The following is a 23,366-nucleotide window of genomic DNA, read 5'->3' on the forward strand; positions in this document are numbered from 1 at the left end:
ATAATTAACTCATATTTACTATAAATTCATTTCTCTATATTTTACACACACAAACACCCACATGTTTTATGAATACTAATATATTGATGATATTATTTTAATATTATGTTTTATTGTGAAATAAAAATTTTAAATTAATATTTTTGTTTTTGAATGATTTAAATATTTTGTAATTGTCTTATATATGCATTAGGACGTTCACTTATTTATTTATTTATTTATTTTTTATTTTTTCGGAAGGTAAAATGTAGTACGTACATTCACTAGCATAGAGCCATATATCAATAAATAAAGATGGTGGTAGTGTTTGAAAATTTTAAAATAAAGTGGTTAATCTTTTTGGAACGTGATTATGGCCTTCCTTCTTAATAATGTAATAACTTCATGCATAACCCGTTTTGCATTTACAGCTTAGAGTTATACAATGGCACAAATTTTGGTAGTCTATGAAAGTATTTGTTGACAATTTTGACTATGTTATCTATACACACACACACATTTATATATCATAAGAGAAAATGGAGTGCTTTAAGCTCATTATAAATTATCTTATTTATTATTATTTTACTTAGCATTTTAATTGGTATTAAACTTGTAGCCCGTTACTTAGTGGAGTAGTTTTTTTCTTTGGTTAATTAATATTAGTCAAATGGAAAACAATAATAACATTGTACCAAATTCAAAATTTAATTAAGAGGAAATAAAGTTTATACACGAGATGGTATATTATATAAACTCCATAACAAATGATCTAATAGTGACAGAGTTGTCTTGCTCCTTTTGTTGAATGTGCAGAATGGTGAGAAATGTTTTTGCTATATGATTCTCTCTCTCACACACACACACTCACTCTCTTTCTCTTTCTCTTTCTCTCTCATCCTCCCTTGATTCTTAATATATATATTATGTTTCATGCAGGAACTATCAAGCATTTTTTCACTATTTTGCATTGCTTCATTAAGCTTAGGCACTGTACTAAAAATTGAAGCACAAAAGATTTTTAATGTGATTGATTATGGTGCCGTCGGAGACGGCATAACAGATGATTCCTTGGTAAATTTTTAAAGAACTCTTCATTTCTTAATTCACAGTATATAGTATTATATAGTTTAATGTATTGTACAAATAGAACTGTATAGTATGCATGCATATATATGTATATGCATACTACTTTCTCTGTCCTAAAAAAGAGACACAGAAAGTAGTATGCATGCATATATACATATATATATATACATACATATTAATTTGGCACAGAGGCAGTATATTCTAAGATTATTTTATTTTATTTTTCCAAAATAAGTTGATAACAATAATGTAATAATATGTGTTTACTATGTGAAATTGAAAGGCATTTGGAAAGGTATGGAAAGATGTATGTGGAGAAAGTGAAAGCATTCCCATCCTTAATATACCAATGGGGATGACATTCTTATTAAAGCCTGTCAACTTCAAAGGTCCATGCAATTCCATCACTGTTAATGTTCAGGTACACTAATAAGAACATATAATGTACATATGTATGTATGCACACACACACACACACACACACATATATATATATATATATATTTGATCAAATAATTCATTAATGATCCAATTTTTGTCCAGTACTCTAATTTTAACTCTAATTTTATTTTTCTAAAATATGGGGACAGGTTTTAGGAAATATTGTTGCACCTGAAAGTATTTCTGCATGGGGAGATTATTGTACTGATGATTGCTGGCTCAAATTTGAAAATGTGGATGGTCTCATCATCAATGGAACCGGACAGATTGACGGCAAGGGTTCAGCTTGGTGGGGGGACCAAGTTGACCATTTCAATATTTTGGTTCGTTAACAAACTACGAACCAGATTCCCTCCAGTTCTAAACAGTGCAGTTTTGATATACTCGTATGGTCCCGTAAACTGTGTGGGGCTCCGTCCCGAGTGAAGCACAGGACAGGAGGGGATCCACTCTCCTAAATTATACATTTTCATGCCTGTATTAGGAACTCCTCTTTTCTTTCATTTTTTTTTTTTTTTTTTCATCACATCTGATGCAAAAACTCACTTTGTTAGGAGGAGATGGACCATAAGTTTCTTAAACCTTTGAACAAGACTAAGGGGGAGGAGAAAAAAGGTTGTCAACGCCCAACGGTGAGAAATCATTATTATTATTATTTTCTAAATATTGATAGATCTTTATTAGTCACAAATAAGATTTATTTATTTATTTATTTTTTTTTTTTTTGAGGACAAAGAAACAAAAAAATTGTTAAATTTTTTTCATTTGCTCACTATTTTGGGCTAAACATGTAATTAAAATGGTGCAGGCTCTGCATATACAGAACTCTACAGGTTTTGAATTAAGTGGACTAATCCATCTCAACAGCCCAAGAAACCATCTCTCTATATGTGACTGCAAAAATGCAATTATCTCCAACATCACCATAATTGCACCTCAAAAAAGCCCAAACACTGATGGCATTGACATCTCTTCCTCAACCAATGTTTTAATCCAAGACTCTTTCATTGGAACTGGTAAATTTACAACCCTTTAAATATACATTTTTATTAATTTATTTGAAATGCTACAAATTGTCATCTATACAGATATGTAATACTCATATCATCTAACAGATAAGGCGTTGATCGTGAAACTGATTGTTTCCTATTTTTTATGCATTTTGGTTCGTAGGGGATGATTGTGTAGCTATCAATGCTGGCTCCTCTTTCATCAACATTACAAACATCAGATGTGGGCCAGGCCACGGCATAAGGTTTGTCAAAAGCCTATCATCTATATGCTTTTCTTAAGTTCTAATTAGTTATAGTCAAAGACATGGCTTAGGATTTGCCTTTTGGTCAAACTTGTAACTAGACTTCCCTCATGTAGAGCCAATCAATATGAAAAAATAGTCAAAAATGATAAAAGTTTCTATCGGTTTTATTATCGATCATTGTTTATTGCATCTAACTAGAATGAATACAAGCAATGTAACTTTCTCCCTCTCTAGTGTGGGAAGCCTTGGAGAAGATGGAAAAGATGACACAGTAGAAGAGGTGAATGTGTGGAATTGCATCTTTAATGGAACTGAAAATGGAGCAAGGATCAAGACTTGGCAGGTAATGAGGATATATATATATATATATACACACACATATATATACATGTCACTATTGTACGTACACTAATTGAAGCATATTATATAATGTGTTTGTAATTTTTATTCTTAATTTCTTCAGGGGGGATCAGGGTATGCAAGGAATATTGATTTTCAAAACCTTAAACTTATAGATGTCTCTAACCCCATTATCATTGATCAATACTACTGCAATGGTGGAGATGATTGCAAAAACGAGGTAACACAAACAATATCTCAGAAGGAAATTTATTTAGAGTCCCACAGTAGGACAACTCCTACTATTTTGACATGATAGCTGATGTCATAATGATGTCAGTTTCCGAATTGTCCGGCTGTCGGACTCTGTATCATGACACAAAACTGATAGATTGATGTACATGGGTGTTAATGCAGACATCAGCAGTGGAGATAAGCAATGTGACATTCAGTGGAATTGTAGGATCATCAGCCACAAAAGAAGCAATTGACTTGAGGTGTAGTGAGAGCAGAGCTTGTGTGAATATTAAGATTGACAACATTAACATAACCTCTGCACAACCTGGGAAGAACATCTCTGCTTTCTGCTACAATGCCATTGGAACATTTATATCGGATACACCAACTGTGATTTGCTCATCATCACTTCATTAATTTTGTTATTGATATCATGGTCCTCATAGTTTCATTGTAAGGACTGTGATCTTCTTGTTAGGTAAAAAAAGTTGGACTTTGAATCTTTTTGTACAATTTGCGCATCATTTCTTATTAATGAAAGCAGATTAATGTTGTTTGGCATGTTCTGAGTTATATATGCAAGACTAGTGGTAATTTGGACAATTTATGGTGGAGCTAAAAGAGTAAAAGATCAGTGCATATAAGAAATCTTGTATATCTATATATATATATATATATATATATATATATATATATATATATTTTCGGGGATATTATTAGTAACTAAATCAAATACTCATTGGGTATGTTCCGCTGCATAGAATTAGAGTTTTGAAATTAGAATTTGTGGAATTTGAGAAAAACAATTAAGAAAATTGAACTAAAATTTTCACCAATTCCAATTCCAAGTATGTAAACACATCCATTGTGTTTCTAACAAGAATTCGAAGCATCAACCTTCCATTTGAAAAGATGAAGATATATCACTGACTTAACTCTTTATCAAAATCGAGTTTAAGTTACGCAACTTAAAATAAAGAAGAGACAAATTTGGGAGGAGAGAATGTGAAGTTCCCAGCTTGAATGCTAGGTAAACAGAGACGGGATGTTGCAAATGAATTGAGTCGAGTTCAAGCAATCTGAGTTTTATATTGTTCAAGCTCAGCTCAGCGCAGCTCAGCAATATCACAAATGTAAGAATATGGGCTTTTAAGTAAACTTACTTGTTCATGAATTTAACTAGCTGATCTTATTGTTGTTCAAATTTAGTTCGTTTATTAAATGAGTCTATCTAAACACCTAGTATTGTTGAACAAGTTGGTTCATTTGTAGCAGCAAGGACACTGCTAAGTTTGTCATGAAATATTTATGGTAAGGCTGCTCTTAGATAGTGAGACTGCAATTCATTTGCATGGAGCTTCTTAAGCCTATATGGTGTCAATGTCACTTTCGAGTTTTGAATTGCCAAACAATCTCATTTATGAGAGAAAATTTAAATTAATGTCACCTGAGAGTATTGTTTTAAAAAATTGTCACCGCATACATGATCAAATGTGAATTTTAAATTACAATAAGCAAAATTATGACAAATTTGAATCATTTTCTTTCTTATTTATTTTTTAAGTGATAGGATCACGATTAAACCAACCACTCAATAAAGCCAACTATGGAAGTCAGTCCTTTACTGAGGGTGGGGCATTTAAATAGAGCTGTTCATTTCATCGGTTAATCCGTGTTAATTCGTGAAATCGATCCGATTAAAGCCGATCCGTGTATATTAGATTGGCTTTTTAACTTCATGGTTTGGTTACCGATTAATAAATGAAGAATCTATAATCTACGGATCGATTAACGGATTGGGGTCTTAGAAAATCGATCAGATCCCTTAACCAATCCGATCCGTTCAAATTTATATATATATATATAATATATATGTACACACTATTTCTATTTTTTATTATTATTTTATTATTTTAAATTTTACTTACTTTTAACTCTAAACACCTACTAAATTTTAACCTTAAAAGACCTACGAACTTTTAAATTTACTAAAGGTTGAAATTAAAAATAATAAAATGGACTATTTGAAAAAAGCCCAAGTGAAACCAATCTGATTCGATCCATGAAAATACTTAATCCGATTTGATCCAATCCGTAAAGCAAATAATTGAATTGGATTCCATTTTCAATTTTTCACCTATCTATAGGAATCAAATTGGATTAGGTTTCATGATTAATCCGATCCGTAGTTACCCATATTTTTAAATGGGACTTAATGCATCACAGAGTGTCATGCTCAAGGTATATGTGTTATCTAGATAGTCCTGATTAGGGATGTATAAGAAAATTCCTTGCGGAACCAGAACCGTTCCCAACGGTTCCTAGTAATTGAAATCGGAACCGTTGGGACATGTAATCGAAATCTAACCGAACCGATTCCATGGTTCTGTTTCAAGTTCCCTTTTTTTTATTTTAATAATAAATAAAAAAAATTAGCAATACCTTGACTAGGGCAATTCCTTGGGTCACATTTACATCCAAACAAGCATACATAGGCATATATATATATTTTTGGGTAAATATAGGCATATATATTAGTAATTATATAATAAAAAATAATAATATATATAATTATTATATGATTCTGGTTCCGGTTGGAATTTAACGGTCCCTTGTACACCCATAGTCTGATTACATATATGTACAATAGGTAGAGTGATGTATTGTTCAAAAAAAAAAAAAAAAACATTATCCTTCGTAAAATAGAACTTCCAAAGATATCAAAACTAGTAGAGACATTACTTGTTTTTCTTATATTTGATTAACGTGTATCATGATATGATTGGACGATATTAGAATGAGTTAACCAATTTAAGATTAGTTTGACTCAAATAAAAAGTGTTAACCTTTTTTCTTTTCTTTTTTTTTTTTTTTTGCGATTTACTTCTTAACATTATAAAAAATATACTATTTTACAGATAACACAATAATATCTCTGTTGTAACGAGAAGGTTAAAATAGGTACTGTTCAAATAAAAGAAAATTATTAAATGAGTATAAGAAGCATATCGAATTGATATTCTTCTTTAAAAAAATTTTGTTCCATTTTCCTTTTTTAGTTTGAGAAAATGTTTTTAAAGTCAACAAGTTCACCAAAATCTCTTGACTTGGAAGCATTTGATTGGTTATATATGTAAAATAATAAAATATATTTTGTCCAATCAACATTGTTCGATTAAGGAATTACGGATAACTCCTCAACTTAAATATAGCTACACTTCATTTTGTTCTCTTCTTTTTGTAATTTCCCATTAATTTTTCTTTCTTCTTCAATCTTTCATTAATTTCCCATTTCATGTTTCCTTTCATTTTGTTTTCCCTGTTTTTGGAAAAGAGTAAAGCATGTGACAAAGGCCAGGAATAAATACAACTTTGTTTGGGAAAAGATATACTATTCCTTTGTTAAATGTAAGTGCCCCTATTACAATTACCAAGGATCACTTCATACTTTAAGATGGATAAAGCCTAAAGAGTAAAGACTCTCTCTCTCTTTCTCTCTCTCTCTCTAGGTGCAGAACATACAAAATCAATTGGATTTCATACTAAAATCTCACAGTTTGATAGATAGATAGGACATTCTTTTTTCCACCATTCTCCCTTTTGTTGCTTTCTTTCTTTCTTGTCCTCCTTGTCTTTCTTTAGTTCTCTCTTTTCTTTTTCTCCTTTCTTTTCTTACACACTTTTCTTTTCTCTTTGATTTTCCCAGTGGGGTACCTGATTCTCTTCACCAGCATCCCTTCTTATATATATATATATATATAATGATTTCAAAATGAGTAAGTAGTACCCTTTTGAGATATTACTGTGACCTTCCCAAGGTGAACTCCAAATTGGGCTTCTTTGGGCTTATCCCTGAACATTTTGGTGAGCTTATATCTGATATTCTCTCATAGCTTAGGCACTTTTGTTCCATGTCTTTCTGAGAAAGAAAAAGAAAAAAGAAAAATATTATATATATATTTAGAAAGGGAAATTTAAACTGAATAGAAAGAGCATTAGCAAAAGATAAGTGTGTTTAATGGAGAATCAAAGGACATTTGACTCGAGGAATAAGTAACATAAATCAATGTATGCTAGCATACATTATAAAGCAATCCTCCAAAGCAATACTATTCATTCCCTATTATCATAAGTCATATATATATATATATATATATATATATAATATGTTTCATATTTCATGAGCATTATATCGGACAATTTGGGGTATTTCTTGGGTTCTTTTTTATGGCATTGCTAGGGTTGCTGTGTTTGTTGCAGTGATTTATCTGTAACTGTTTTTGGATAATGTGGGCTTTTCTAGACGGGACTGTTTTTTTGGGGTAATCCCCAGGCCTCTCTGCATTTATTTTTTTCCATTTTCATTAAGTCAATATGCTTCACTTTTAACCAAAAAAATTAAATAAAAATCTACACCATCTATCATGATTTACATGGGTGTATTGCATCAAGGTATTAATCAAGGTCTAATACAAGGTATTAAGACTGCATTTATTTGGTCATAGAAACTTTCTATGGGTGTATTGCATCCGTTGGCTAAAACAATTTCTTGAGGAACTTTTCTTCTTTGTTTCTTTATGACAAAATTGACCCTTTAATTTCTCACTAGGACTAGGGCTAGCTTTTGAAATGCTTCTGTCCTTTTACCCATACTTTACTGCCCTTTTACCCCCTATTACACATATATTCGCATGTAGCTAGACATCTATGTATGACTGTACATCATATCAGTAATAAATAAAAGGGTATTTCAGTAAATGTTGAGAATGGTACCTCAAAAGATGGTAAGTGTCCTTGAAAATCCCTTGGTTTATTGGGATGGTCATGGAACCAAGCCTCCCTGCTACAAATCAGTGCATTGAGAGAATATTTGCTATCAGTGGAAGGCCATGCAGAATAAGAAAAAAGCAAATTGAGAAAGAAAGCTATCTTTTTAGTCTCTTGTTTGTGTGTGTGTGTATATATATATATATATATATATATATATATAATTCTCTCCCTCAATCACTTTACATTTAGTGGTGATTGAAATAAAGTTGAAGCTACTACTACTACCCATGTGATAGCCCATTACCCCATAACATAAAACATGATACAAGGAAGTTTCATAGGGCACAGCTTTAGTACCAAGGTTTCCACAAAAGGGTCCATCACAGGGTTTAGCTTTGACACTAAGTTTCCTATTTGTGGGCCCTTTTTTAATAGCCTTATCTGAGCCCACAAAATCCAAGGAAAGAGATATCTCCATTTTTAGATGTTGCATTTATCCAAGTACTGGGATTCTTCAATATATGTCATGGAATGGCAGGGAGACCTAGAGTGTGATTAATTTCTTTACTATATATTATGTTTCCTTTTCAACCACACTTATTAATTGATCATGGAGTTTCAGTTTCAAAACTGGTCATGAACAGATAGATGAGCTACTCTAATTATATATATATATATATATATATATATATATATATATATATATATGCATGGTTGACACAAATAAGACATATTCAACTTCACTTATGACATATTTTTTTAATTGCTTACCATAAGAAAAGAAATATCTCATTCTTTATTAGATGCATGATTGTTAACAATATTTTGAAGCCATAACTAATGCTAAAAAAAAAAAAGCAAAAATGTTTCAATGACAAACATACAACCAACAGGCCTGTGGCTTAGCGGTATAAGGCTCCTACTTCCTAAAGGGAGGTCAGGAGTTCGAACCTCAGTGGAAGCAGTGCATGTGAGTCCCAACTAGGAAAAAAAAAAAAACATACATGTTTTGGGAACTTAAAACACTTTAAAAAAAAAAAAAAAAACAACTTAAAACACTTGCATTGATCCATGTATAAAAATGCTACACACATAACTCTGTATAAAAAAAAAAAAAGAGCTGAAGGAGAAATTTTTTCACAATTATCAGCACAGAGCTATAATTTAGAATAAAAGAGATATCCCATAATCTATTTTCTATCATTCCAAAATGATTACGGGATACCAACTCACAACTAGGGACTTTCTTTCCTTCTTTCCTATTCTTCTCAATAAACAGAAATTAACACACACCAGTAAACGTCCAAGAAAAGTTTTTTTTACTACTAATTGATTTCTATATAACTAGTATGGTATACATACAATGACTAGAAGAATGAAAAGAAATGAAACATGCATGTCATCAGACCACTTAATTACGATGGGCTTAGAATTTTACTTTGTCATTCCAAAATAAATTGTTTTCTTTTCCCTTTTTTTTCTTCTCAGCAACCAATCAAATCCAAACGGAAATCTCAAATTAATGAGCTTGAAAATGCCATGTACTTATTAATAAGGATGAGATCGAACACAATAATTTGAAAATTAACTACTACAGCTAGCTAGCTTCACCTTGAAGGGTTGCTCAAAAGGCCATGAGAGACATTGTCTTGAGGCACATTTGATCTGCTTCCATGTTGAATTGGTAGCTCAGGCCTTCTAGGGTTCTCAATATCAAACATTGAATCCTCAGAATTATCTCCGGATGACCCATTATCAAAAACGTCTGATTGTCCTAAATGAGCAAAAATAAAGAAACCCTTTTAATCTAAACTTGTAATGTTTTGTCTATAACATATTTACATGCTTCCAATTAACATTTCAAAACAATTCACAGAAATAAGCATGAGTGTTTAACCAGGAGAAGCTGCAGCTCTATGATCAGTGGTTTTTACCGTCCGATACATCTGCAATAAAATTATAATTCAAATAAGACTATGTACATCTGATCCTCCCATGTGGTTCATCAAAGTATTATATATCTGAAAAATGAAAACAGTCACAGATGCTAATATACCCTTACGTGTAATATAGAGTATAGACATGGTCTGAGATACAGTGCAAGTATATATATACACAGCCACACAGGTACATGATAACTTGTACAGTATTTGTGTATGAATAACCTATGTATATGCAAACTAACCATGGTTAGTCTGATGTGGTTAACAAACCTAAGAGATGCAGATATCGATCATTGAGAAATGATAGTTTTCGTACTTTCTTATTTGCTTACACTTCCTCTCTGTAAAAGTAGAAAACTGTGTTCTCTTATTTATATTAAATTATGGACCGTGTCTTGACTTTTTTTTTTTTTTTTTTTTTAAATTTCTTGGACTTTGTCTTACTTGTTATCTTCTGACTGATGAATGACTGACTGTATTTCTCTCTCTCCCTCCTACTGTGACTGATCTTTTCTTTTACATGAATGGTTCATGCTTCAAAGCAAAAAGCTGCAGAATAGCTTGCAGAACCATCAGATCTAGTGGAAAAAGAAGTGATGAGGGATATAAAAGACCTCCCTGCAAGCAAATTAACATTGGAATTTGAAATGTATGTATGTAGGTGTGTATGTATGTGGAGTATATATTAGCACTCTCCATGTAATGTAAGTTGTACAAATGCAAGTTTCATCTAATTCACCATAAACACCATTTTCAAGTTCATCAATTGCACTACAATTTCAAGCTACTGTATAATAATATGTAGCACACAAATAATTAAAGAAATCAATTAATTGAGAGAGTAATTAAATTCAATATTGATCTAATTTATCTATGAAGAAGAAATCTTTTGAGACTATGAAGAATTAATTTAGATGTTTGTTTACCTGTAAATGGGACTTAACATGTGCCAAGGTGAGATCTTTCACATCCATGAGCTCAAGAACCGACTTGGGTGTCGCTCCTAAACCCAAAAATAAACCCAAAAATAAAAAAATAAAATGAAGGATTAATTAGTGATGAATTTCACCCATATTTGATTTTACATTTTTTGGTTGAGGTGATCAGGAAGATGATACAGAGACCACACTAGATTATGACACTTTATATAGCAATGCGTACACACCCATAATTTTATCTGAACTGGGGCTTCATATATTTAGACATGAAAAGGTGTAGGAAAAAAAAAAAAGAAAAAAAAAAGAGACAAAGTTGAAGCCTACTTTCATGGCCACCCAAGAGCTCAACGGCATGAACAAAGCGAGCATGGAGGGTAGTAGTCCACCGCATCCGAGGCGCTCTCATGCTCCGTTTGGCCGGAAACCGTGGCAAAATCCTTGATCTCATTAACCCTTGGGAGTAGTGGAAGTGAGTAGCAGCAGCAGAGGAAGAAGATGATAAAGTAGTTGTGTCTTTAGGCTGTTGATGAGAAAATGTGAAGGGTAGTGGAGGGTTTTGGTAAACTGGAATTCCTTTGATGGGTCTCAAGAAAGCGAGCTCTGGACTAATAAGCCCTTGACGATGATGTTCTTTTTGTTGTTGATGATGTTGATGTTGGTAGTGGATAAGGTTAAGATTGGTGGTGTCATTGTGAAGGAGGTGAAAATGGTTGGAGCTTGGATTGAAAGATCTCGGATTTGTCGGATAAGAATCGGGTTCGGGCATTGAAGAGATGGAGTTTCTGGAGTTCCAAGAAACCGAATCCATCTCTCCTTCTGTTCTGCTCCAACCTGATGTGGGTTTGGTGTTTGGAGGGCTGATTTGTAGAGATAGGTCTGGTTGTGCTGGGAAAAGCTCCATATTAATTCTCCAACCGAACAAGCCCTCTATTCTTCTTCTTCTTCTTCTAGGTTTTTCTTGTACTTATTTGGTTGATTAATAGTAGGTACTACGATTTATCAAGGATCAGAGAAAAGCCTTCTTGTTGGGGAGTTTTGATGGTCTGAGTTTTGAATTCTTCGGTGAGAGATTTATGGGTTTTCCCTTCATTTGATGATCAGTCGAGGGAGTGGTTGCAGAGATTTGAGAGAGAGAGAGAGAGAGGAAATGACAAGGTATGAAGTGAATGGTTGTATCTCTTGTGTGAAGTATATGTGAGAAAATGACACTTGAGGAGCTACAGAAGGGGGGACACACACAGAGTGCATAATTTGTGGACGTGGGGGTAGAGTGAGAAGGTAAAAACAAATCAGGAAAAGGTTACAAAAGAAAAATAAATAAAATAAATAAATAAAAAAGAGTGTTGATTAATTTTTAGAGTTTGATTCCTTTTTTCTTTCTTGATTTGAATTTTTTTTTTTTTTTTTTAGGAAAGAAAGGAAATTTTACCATTCTAAAAAAAAAGAGATGGAAATTTTAGGGATTTTTTTTTGCAACTATTTACAGATAACTATAAGAGACAAGGATGAGAAAATATATATATTTTTTATTTTATAACTAATTTAGTTTTTACAAAACTGAAGTAAGCAGATTTTTTTATTTATAATTTTTTATTTCGGTTTTTTGAAACTAAAAAATTTTTATTCCAAGTGATAAACCAGACACATTCTTAGAAGTTTCGGCCTAACATCTTCCGGTGCATTTATATCGTAACATGCTAACATTATATTCTAAATATTCTCTAATACGTAAATTTAAATAATTTTAAATAAAAAATACAATAATAGTGTAAATATTTTTAATAGAATTGCAACAAGATTAATATGTTGTATTTTCGACTACTGTTATTGTACTGTATTTTCCCATTAAAATACAATAAATTATAGTGGACCCAAAATTTGTAAGAGGATATGGTACTTTAACGTCAGCAATTGTCTCTTAACAACTTTCTAACAATTACTCTACGTTGAGCTCCAAACGTGTGGCTGATGTCTCTTTTCCCAAGCCCTAGATCGAACATATTTTCATAAAGATCGAATGTTAAAATCATAGTAAAAATGCATGCTTTCGCTACTTATACTCTTAAATGGGAAGAGAAAACTGCATAAACAACTATTTTAACGGTAATTTTATCAGCCGGTCTCCTTTATATATACATATATATTAGTATATACATATGTATGTATATATGTATTTCTTATTTTACAAAATTTTACATTCTAGGGTTTGTTATACATAATTACTTTTTTTTTTTTTTTTGGCAAACAAAGGAAACACTAAAGCCTAGTTTGGTGTGATGGAATGGGTTGGAATAGAATGACCATTCTACTTTTCTGATTCCCTTTCTCTGGTTTGGTGTACTACATTAAAAGTGAAATGACCGTCCTCTCTGAAAAGTTCATTTCTGCTTTTAGATGAAATGACCATTTTTCTTCTGGACTTGTGGAATGGCCATTCCATTCCCACTAAATTAAAATATTAAATGCAAGGACAAAAAAGCTCATACACATTCTTCTCATACAGATCTGGCATAGTAACTCTCCTCTCTCACTATGTGACAGTACACCCTCTCTCTCCTCTCTCCCTTTTCACACTGCACTGTATACCATGAAATATATATATATTGCATTTATATATTTTTACACATTTGCATCACTTGCTTGCCAAAGAAATATAAATGGTCAAACCAAGACAAAAGATAAAAAGTTTTGCATTTACGATAGAAGTTTGATTACAAGTATATATTTATACATATTGGCATGTGGAAAGTATATATAATATCACTCTCTATTTTGCAATTGTGCAACACAACTGCAAAATAGAGAGTGATATTATATATACTTTCCACATGCCAATATGTATAAATATATACTTGTAATCAAACTTCTATTGCACAACTGCAAAATAGAGAGTGATATTATATATACTTTCCACATGCCAATATGTATAAATATATACTTGTAATCAAACTTCTATTGTAAATGCAATTTTTTTTTATCTTTTGTCTTGGTTTGACCATTTATATTTCCTTGGCAAACAAGTGGTGTAAATGTGTAAATTCAAGTAGTAATAATTCTTTTAAACCTATATTAGATCATTTTTAACAAATATTTGTTACATCTTTGATACTATGACAAACAGGTGATACATTTGTCTTGCATTTTATAATATAATTTTTTTGAAAGAAAACATATATATACATTACACATTATAAGATAATTGTATTTTTTTTGCATTTTATTAAAATGCATTAATCGGTATAAGCTAGTTTTATTATATAATAAGAATACGTCATTCTATTTTAATATAATTGATATATTACCAGCAAGAGTATTTTGGAGAAACTAATTTATAAATCATTTCATTCCAACTTTTTATTTGATCTAACCAAACATAAGAATGAAAATGGTTATTCCATATATCCCCTGTTTTGCATCCAAACAGTGGAATGGGGACGATCATTCAATTCCTATATCATTCTCATTTCATTCTCACTTGTATTATATTCCTTCCTCTTTTTATTCTTGCGCACCAAATATGCCCTAAAAACTACAAACTACAGGCATGATTACAATCTAACATTTCTATCTGAAACACATCATCAGGAATTTGAGACAGAACAACATCAGCATGCATTGTTATATATAATTACTTACTAATAATCATTCATGTGATTATGACAAGACCAGACCGTAAAAATTGTTATATGTCTATGGGTAATTTTAGATTCACTCTGTATTTTGTCCTTATAATAGTACCACAAGAAATTGAATTATGTATATAATAGCATGGGGGCATTATCTATTGGTCTCGTTGGTAGTACATGCAGATCTCTGCACGGGTGCATTCGTGTTTGAGTTTTCATTCTCTAATTTTTCAGGAAAAAAAATATATATACAGAAGTCACAGTATAGGAATGGCTTTGATGTGCCTAATCATGCAATAATTTTATAATAATTTTAAATTGATAATACAACAATTAGATAAATGAGTTAAAATATTGATTTAATGGTGTTATAAAGTTGCAATACATATACATGAATATTGTATATTCCATATAAATATATTGCATAATTGTTATTGTATTTTGTGATATAATTGTGTTATATTGTGACGTGGTCCATTACACTTAAGGAGGGCGCACAAAAAATCGTTGAAATAAAAAAAAATCGGTACAAATTATTGGTTTGGTTCAATTTCGATTTCAGGTCCATTAAGACCAAACTCTAAACTATATATATAGTACTCCCTCCGTCCCATATTAGTTGTCCGCATCAAAAACTTTGACTTATAATTTTATAGAAATAGACATTTAATATGAGATATAGGTACTATATAAGTATAAAAAATAAATATGACTAAAAAAGATCTCAAATGACTCAAACATAAAAGGTGATAGTGAGTCAAAGTTTTTAAAATTGACAACTATTATAGAACGGATGTAGTATAATATTACTAATATAAAACACAAGATTAGTCTACAGGTCTTCATGCTTCGTCAGATTTTTTTCCCTCATTATGAAAAATTGTATGCATTCAATATTACAGTAAGGTAAAACCCAATAATTTTTATTCCAAGGTTAGATATTTTAATATTTCTAATCTCGTTTATTCTAAGTCTACACGACTTCGTACTAAGAAAAATTATATGCATTTAATATTATATTCTAATATATTAACCATGTTTATCGGTAAGATACAACTCAATAATTTTTATTCAATGCTTTATCAGAGGTTTAAGATACAACTCAATAATTTTTATTCAATGCTTTATCAGAGGTTTGGGGAGATCTTTAATTATAAGTTTTTAAGGTTTCAGAATTGTGATTCAGAACCAAATAGAATCCGCTTGGAATTGATTCAATGACGATTTACCTAGAGATGTATGCATGCTATATCTAGTAATTATAATTTATGCATGTGTTTGGTTGGTCATCAAGTGAAAGAATGTGTTAAATGATAGTATATATATGATAATTGTGCTGACTCTAAAAATTGAACTTTTAAAGCAGTAAATGCTAGCTAATGGTTTAGCTTTAATTTTAATGCATATATGTTTGTTCAATAATCTGATTTTTAAACACAATATGAATTCTGATTTTTTATTTTATTTATTTAGTTTTGGAAAGGTTTCTTTTTTTTCTTTTTTCTTTTTTTTTTTCTTTTTTTTTTTATAACCTAGAAAAGGTATTGTATATGAGTTCTGATTTTAGAATGAATAAGAACGGGACCTATTTTTATTCGAGGAGAGGATTAAGTGGGCGGTAATTATTATACAAATTGCACTCAAATGGATGAGAAAAAAGAGTGTACATTTGGGGTGCTAATTTATGAAATGAGATCCCCTAAAAAAATATTATTATTATTATTATTATTATTATTATTTAATGTAATAAGACATTAGAGAAGAGAGTTGATATTTAATATTAGCGCTCTACATTAAAGAAGAGAGTTGATAGTTAATATTAGCGCTTTACAAATATACTTAGACGCTCTATTTTCTTACTTTTTAAAAATAAAATTACTCCGTACAAAATAGTCCTTGAATCATACAAAACAATTTTAATGTCATATTTACCCTTTACTCTATTGACTAGAATTCCTTTCATCTGTTTACCAACAACACAGAATCCTTGCAACACATCTCCTTGTGTGTGTGTGTGTGTGTGTGTGTGTGTGTGTGTGTGGATTCTTTGTTGAAAGCGAGAGTTATTTTGTGGGTTTAAGGGTTTTTTTTAATAAAAAAAAAAAATTATTTATAGGTGATAAGGGGAATTTAAATCGAGTAAAGATAATCTCAGCACAATTTGAAATTCAAAGGAACAAATCGTCTCCTCAACAAATCTCCACTGATCTTGCAACGAATTGAGGGAGAGCAGGCTATAAAAACGAGACCCTACCAGTCAATCAGGTAAGACAAAAACAATTATTAAATCCCTACCTTTCTTTTAGACCTCTGATGACTAATTTGATCTTCAGAGAACTCTTGGCAGGCACTACACCAGTGTCGTCAAGATTCATCGATTTTCTCCTCTCTTCTTTGCAGAAAAACGGTGTCGTACAGGGCCGTGCAGATTTATTCCCTAACAGTTGGCGCCGTCTGTGGGAACGACGATTCCCTTAAATCAATATGTTACTCAATTGGCACCACACCGGTGTCGTCAAGATTTATCGATTTTCTCCTTTCTTCTTTGTAGGAAAACGATGTCGTACCGAGCCGTGCGAATTTCTTCTCCAGCAGTTGGCGCCATTTGTGGGAACGACGATTCCCTTAAATCAATAAGTTACTCGGTTAGATATATGCGTTTACGGTCCGGTATGGTTACTGGAGAAGAAACATCGTTGCGGGGATCCAGTCAAAGGGAAGGGTAGGGTGAACACCCAAACGTCCTAAATGACCAGGAACGGATTGCAACGTTGGAACTACATGTCCAAACTCTTAATCAGGGTATGGACCAGTTGATCCAGCAAAATACAGCGATCCTGCAACATCTTGTCCCAACAGGACCACCACCTCAACAAGAATTGTCCAACGGACATCCAGATCCTCCCAATCTGAATGATGAGGGAGAAAACACGGAGGATTAAGATAACGATCCTCCTCACGAGTTCGAGGCAGAACAAAGCCAAGTTGGGAACCAACATAGAGAACCTCCTCCTCCGCCTCCGCAAAATCCCTAGCCTCAAGCAGGCACAACCGCTCGTGTTGAAGATAAGACAAAGAAAGTTACCCATTTCGACCTGCAGATCCAAGATCTCAAGGCGAAAATGGAAGAAGTAATGTAGGCTATGAAGGGGAAAGGTTATACCGCCATAGATAACCTTGTACAGAGGACCAACTTGCCGTTCAGCCATTTCGTTATGAAATGCCACCTGCCTAGTAAGTTCAAAATGCCCTCGTTCGAAAGCTTCAATGGGACCAAAGATCCCCTCGATCACCTGGAGACCTTTTAAGTTCTTATGCATTTACATGCTGTGTCAGACGAAATCATATGTCGAGCCTTTCCCACGACACTTAAGGGATTGGCACGAGTTTGGTTTAATAAGCTGAAGTCAGGAACCATCGACACCTTTGAAGAACTGAGTAAGCAGTTTGTTAGCCACTTCATTGTAGGTCAGTCATAGGAGGCCGACCACCTACCTGCTGACTATGAAGCAACATAAGGGAGAGTCGATTCGGGAATATATCACTTGATTTAACACAGAGATGTTGCAGGTTAAAGAGGTGGACGACAAGGTGGCTTTGACTGCTTTCATAGGAGGACTTTAAACCTTCATATTCTTGTTTTCCTTATAAAAAAAAAACCTCCAACCAGCATGGCAGAGTTGTTGATCAGAGCACAGAAGCACATGAACGCCGAAGACTTCACGAATGCATGGAAGGAAAAGGAAGGAGAGGACAAGAAGAGGTCAGCCCCTAACGCCAAGGATGAGGAGGAAACCAAATACAAGAAATCATTCTTCAGCCAAAGCGATAGGACATTTCGTGAGAAAAACTCAGATAAGTATGCCAACTACATTCCTCTGAATATGTCAATTGACCATATTTTCTTACAAATCTAAGACTATGTGTCTTTGAAATGGCCACAGTAGATGAAGTCTGATCCAATAAAAAGATCTCGAGATAAGTATTGCAGGTTCCATCGGGATCATGGGTATATTACGGATGATTGTTTTGACCTTAAGAATCAAATTGAGAATCTGATTCAAAGGGGTCACTTACAAAATTTGGCTGCTAATGAAGAAACAAACCCCAATAAGCACCTTCTGGGGCAGCAATCAATTGGGGAAATCAGTATCATCTCTGGATAAGTAGACCTGGGATGATGAATCCAACTCGGCTCAGAAGGATAACGTAATAAAAGTTGCCTTACAGCTGGAATCAGCCTTATCAATTCATTCAAAATAAAAAGTAGGGGCACGCCAGTTAATTAATTTGAATGAAGGATAGCTCCCTCACATATCATTTTAGTTTCCAATAAACTCACCATCACCAATAAGATGGATGATCCTCTACGCAATAAAATATTATGTTTTAAGTTACATGTGAATCACCTATGTGATAATGCTTTACAGAAAGCTAACAAAAAACCAAGCTCCCTTACTAAAGGGATTAGGTGAGTAAAGGTCGTGAAAACAGTTCCCTTACTAAAGGGACAAGCTGAGTGAAACTCGTAAAAACTAATTCCTTTATTAAAGGGACGAGCTGAGTGAAACTCGTAAAACTTATTCCCTTATTAAAGGGACGAGCTGAGTGAAACTCGTAAAACTTATTCCTTTATTAAAAGGATGTGTTGAGTGAAACTTGTAAAACTTGTTCTCTTATTAAATGGATGTATTGAGTGAAACTTGTAAAATACACACACACATATATATATAGTGTTGATTCCCAAAGGGAATCCAACTACATCAATGTTGTTGAGTGTGGGATTTGAATCCACGTCCTTTAAACAGTTGTTCACCTAATGAATAATAGCAAAGGTAAAACTATTCACCTTGAAAAATATAACCCATCGAGGTGAAAAAATGTTGGACAACAATGGTATGGGTGTCTACGTCAACCTCAAGAACAACAATAATAAGTTTTAGTGTATAATTTGATACGTAGTAAAATTAAGAAGAGGTTTGTGTAATTTATTATTTTCTTGTACTAATCACATACAGGATTCTTCTTTTTCTTTTCTTTTTCTTTTTCTTTTTTAATTTTCTTTTTTCCTTTTTTTAACTAGCAGTATTAGTGATCTCTAAATTCATCTAATCATTTGCAGTATAATTAATCATTGTCACAGTTATGTTTGAAGTTTATTATTTTTAAGGAGAAAAAAAAAACCCCAAATTGTGAAAGTTGATAAAAAGCTTTAAATGCCTTTAAACTGTGGTCTAAAAGCATCGGTAAACGTGACCTTTGGCTAAGTTGGTTTGCTTTTGGTGTCACCACCACCACCCCCCATCTTTATCTATCTTTCTAAATCAAAAACTTGTGGTCCCCACCTCCTTTCCAATTAAACAGACGGTCAAATTCTCAACCAACACCTTTTATGGCGCGTCCTGAAGCCCTAATGGGCTGGACATGGGCTGGATGTCAGACCATTCTGTTTTTCCTAACTTGTAACTAACCCATTAGCCTTGTGAACCCATCCACTTTTTGGGCCCAACCCAGACCTGCCTATCAGTCCATTTCAACAACAATAACAATGCAATGTTTGGTTGGAAGGATGGATGAGGGGAGGGATAAAAAAAGTTTTTTTTTTTTTTTGTGTTTGATTGAAGGGAAGGAAAAAAAGGGAGGAAGTAAGGTATATTAATAAAAACAATATAAAACTCTCTTTCTCTTCCTTCCAACCAAGTAAAAAAAAAAAAATGTGTTACCAAATCCATCCATTCTACTATCTATTCCATCCAACCAAAAAAAGAAGAAGAGCAAAGACGCTTTTTCTTCCCTATGGATGCTTCATCCATACCTTTCCCTCTCCATACTATTTATTTTTCTATCTCTCCAACCAAACTAAGTATACATGTCTCTCTGGTTGTCCCATTGAGTTCGCACTCTTAGCCATTGGATTGATATAATGGTCTTTATGACTTCGAAGTACCAAAACTCGACATTCCCTTTGAAGATGGGAGATCATGCTTACCATCTGTACTAATGTCAATGGTTACAAATATTAACTGAACTTGACAAACTATATAACTAGCGTAGTGACTTGATGGTAATTTAAGCACACAAGATTAACTAGTTCATATTTGAAAACATAAAAATTGGTCAGAATTCCAAGTCTTGGGTTTTAATCCAACCCACCAATGTCTTATTATTATTGTTGTTGTAAGATAGTTATATTAAGATTAATGATATTTAGACCGATTTTTTTTAGTTCAACAGTCTAATTGAAAAAAAAAAAAAATTAATCTCTTCGACTATACAAATAGATTTGAAATATCGGTTTCATAAACATTTTCTTTATAGTACTTCTTTAACAAAAAAGCATTGTGTTATCATTATTAAAACATTTTCCTTATAGTAAACAACAGAAGCATTGTGCTGTTATTATTAGAACTATAAATAATGAGAATTATGATTTTCTAAATTATAATAATTGATCAAGCCTGAGGGTTGTGGGAGCCAATGGGCTATAATTTGTGGAAGACAGCAATGTCTCTTCTTTAACAACATGGTTTTAAATAAGCAAAGCAGCCCAGCATATAGAATACTAATTAAGGGTGCTAAAATTCAAAGCATTTAATTATTTATAGATACACGTAGTGTATCTATATATTAGATAGGCATCACATTACCTAGGATTAATTGTCCCTATCCTCTATTCAATGCTTTCCCAAGCCATTCTTTGGAGATCAAAATAAAGCATCCAATAAAAAACACATACGTATACGTTATATAATTATATAAAATACATATATACACACACATCCACACAGACAAAATGTGAATTTGTGAAATTTATGTACATGTATCAAGCTCATTCATTTTTATAGGTACAAAAAATTTGTTGCAGCGAGTGATACGGAACAATAGAGGACTGACATATATGTATATAATGTTGGTTTACGTGACAATGGACTTTATATCATTTTTTATTAGTATTATTAAATTAAGTAATACTGTCAATGTCAACCATTCATCGGTAAGGACAATTTGGGTTTAAAGAAATCAACATGTTTGGTGGACAGAATTTAAAGAAGAAAGAGAAATGTTACTCAATTTTCTCCTCTCAACTTTTTGTGTCCATAGGTTAGTTGGATTCAAAACTTAAATAGTTAATGGTGTAACTTGTAAGTCAAAAAAAATTAATGAGTTGTTAGCTTGTCAATATGTGACTTTTGTATCGGGATTATGTTTCTGTCGTATCGTTTTATACGCGATATATCGAACGATTCATAACTATTTTTTAAGGATCTGATATTGTTACACACTTTCATGAATTAGTTGTTTTAGTCGGTTTACACCGATATTCGCTTGAATCCGTTACACCGCGACTACGAACCATGACTGTAATTTATAATATTGACAATTGTCCCCTACAGTCCTACACAGGTGTTTCTAGCAAATCATTTGCAAATAAAATTGGGTAAAAGAAGCTCTTGTATATCATAATATTTTTCAAGCTCACATCCATCTTATTCACTAAGACCCGATTAGTAATCCGAACCCCCGAATTTGAGTCGGTGGTGAACAATTTGCATGAGGTAATTGACCGTCCAAACATTGCCATCCAAAATTTCCATTTCTTATAGGGTCACCGAAACGGAAACATACAGGGAAAGATACATTACACAACTCAAGAATGCATTTGGGTTGAAAAATTAAGAATCGAACCCAACTTCTTTCTAAAGACGAGATTGGTGATAGAGATTTCATATTTGCACTATATTTTATATTTAAACTATTTATAGAATCAACCAAAAAAAAAAGTCATTTACATATCATTTTCTTTTTTCCAAATTAAATTTCAATATTCAATTTTTTCATATGGGTAATAAAATGGAATAATAAAATAATTGAGGTAAAGATTATTCGTTAATGTCCCACCATTTTGAATATAGTATTTTGGCCAATATTGACTTTTCCAGAAAGGAAGATCTGATCACGTGATTAAATTAATAATACACAGAATTTGAGCTTTTGATGAATCTATATTACTATGTATTATTTATGACCGGTGAGACCCCAAAGACGATAAATCAACCTATTCACATGGACAAATATTCAAACTTACCGACATTATAAATATAATTATATATGTCACTATCTTCATGGCATTGTTTGTGATTGTTAAATGATTCAAGGATCAACATGTTTTTCATCTACCATCACCCAAGAAAATAATATAGATGATTGCAAGAAAAAAATATGAGTACAGTGAATATAACTTTCCCAGAATTAGCAAGAAAGTGAGAGAAAATCTTTAAAGAAGTGTGGAAAAAGAAAGAATATAAACAGTTTTAATTGGAGTGTTGTGAATTGTATGGTATAATTTCCCAAATAATTGACATTATCAATGTTAATCATGCTTTATTAGAATATCTGATGTGACCAGACCAGAAGATTTGTTTCATTAGCTAATCTTTTTCCTTAAGTCGAAAGATTGTGTTGATTGAAAAGATGTATACATTTCTTTCATTAGTTAGCTTGGAAAGTTTTCTTCGTTTGGCTTCTACAGAAATTTTAAAATAATATCAGGAAAACCATTTTTTTTTTGTTTTTTGTTAGGTTGGGTCCATTTGTTAGGAGTCGGACCATATATGTTGCATATAATTATGTCATGCAAGATTTGCTAACATTAATTTCAAATAATCTCGATGTAGAATTTTATCAAATACTTAAAAAATAAAAATAAAAAATTATTTCTTTTGAAAAAGAAAAATATTTTTTAAAA

At 32.3% G+C, this 23,366-nt stretch overlaps 3 protein-coding genes across 5 annotated transcripts; 2 read left to right on the plus strand and 1 right to left on the minus strand.

Annotated features, from left to right (window-relative positions):
- The first annotated feature begins 903 nt into the window (after nt 1-903).
- On the plus strand, nt 904-1,889 carry LOC132284849 (probable polygalacturonase At3g15720). The gene is made up of 3 exons (XM_059786984.1): nt 904-1,053; nt 1,352-1,489; nt 1,659-1,889. Exons 1-3 carry the CDS (start codon nt 913-915, stop codon nt 1,839-1,841), a joined length of 462 nt encoding a protein of 153 aa, XP_059642967.1. The 5' UTR covers nt 904-912; the 3' UTR covers nt 1,842-1,889.
- A 180-nt stretch (nt 1,890-2,069) lies between these two features.
- On the plus strand, nt 2,070-3,882 carry LOC132284848 (probable polygalacturonase At3g15720). The gene is made up of 6 exons (XM_059786983.1): nt 2,070-2,141; nt 2,318-2,525; nt 2,683-2,764; nt 3,002-3,110; nt 3,231-3,347; nt 3,524-3,882. Exons 1-6 carry the CDS (start codon nt 2,070-2,072, stop codon nt 3,758-3,760), a joined length of 825 nt encoding a protein of 274 aa, XP_059642966.1. The 3' UTR covers nt 3,761-3,882.
- A 2,832-nt stretch (nt 3,883-6,714) lies between these two features.
- Nucleotides 6,715-12,630, minus strand: LOC132285627 (probable transcription factor KAN2). 3 transcript variants are annotated; one of them, XM_059787818.1, is made up of 6 exons: nt 11,319-12,630; nt 10,983-11,059; nt 10,011-10,059; nt 9,725-9,878; nt 8,117-8,186; nt 6,715-7,262 (listed from the first exon to the last, which is right to left on the minus strand). In XM_059787818.1, exons 1-6 carry the CDS (start codon nt 11,893-11,895, stop codon nt 7,143-7,145), a joined length of 1,047 nt encoding a protein of 348 aa, XP_059643801.1. In that variant the 5' UTR covers nt 11,896-12,630; the 3' UTR covers nt 6,715-7,142. The 3 variants fall into 3 exon arrangements, with proteins under 3 accessions (XP_059643801.1, XP_059643799.1, XP_059643800.1); XM_059787816.1 differs by having other exon boundaries at nt 9,725-9,887; nt 11,319-12,628; XM_059787817.1 differs by having other exon boundaries at nt 8,117-8,183; nt 9,725-9,887; nt 11,319-12,625.
- Between the last annotated feature and the right edge of the window lie 10,736 nt (nt 12,631-23,366).

This window comes from Cornus florida, unplaced genomic scaffold (assembly GCF_030987335.1).
Source record: "Cornus florida cultivar Cherokee Brave unplaced genomic scaffold, ASM3098733v1 CherokeeBrave_3.0.0_Hap2_Chr11, whole genome shotgun sequence".
Taxonomy (NCBI): Eukaryota; Viridiplantae; Streptophyta; class Magnoliopsida; order Cornales; family Cornaceae; genus Cornus; species Cornus florida.

Bases quoted from the DNA above. Each gene is read 5' to 3' on its own strand.
- LOC132284849 (XM_059786984.1), top strand. From the start codon at position 913: ATGCAGGAACTATCAAGCATTTTTTCACTATTTTGCATTGCTTCATTA. The intron at 1,054-1,351 runs GTAAATTTTTAA...TGAAATTGAAAG, and splicing joins GCATAACAGATGATTCCTTG to GCATTTGGAAAGGTATGGAA. The intron at 1,490-1,658 runs GTACACTAATAA...ATATGGGGACAG, and splicing joins CCATCACTGTTAATGTTCAG to GTTTTAGGAAATATTGTTGC.
- LOC132284848 (XM_059786983.1), top strand. From the start codon at position 2,070: ATGGACCATAAGTTTCTTAAACCTTTGAACAAGACTAAGGGGGAGGAG. The intron at 2,142-2,317 runs GTGAGAAATCAT...AAAATGGTGCAG, and splicing joins AAGGTTGTCAACGCCCAACG to GCTCTGCATATACAGAACTC. The intron at 2,526-2,682 runs GTAAATTTACAA...TTTGGTTCGTAG, and splicing joins AGACTCTTTCATTGGAACTG to GGGATGATTGTGTAGCTATC.
- LOC132285627 (XM_059787816.1), bottom strand. From the start codon at position 11,895: ATGGAGCTTTTCCCAGCACAACCAGACCTATCTCTACAAATCAGCCCT. The intron at 10,060-10,982 runs GTAAACAAACAT...ATTTTATTGCAG, and splicing joins ATGTTAAGTCCCATTTACAG to ATGTATCGGACGGTAAAAAC. The intron at 8,187-9,724 runs GTGAAGCTAGCT...ACTGATTTGTAG, and splicing joins CTTTTGAGCAACCCTTCAAG to CAGGGAGGCTTGGTTCCATG.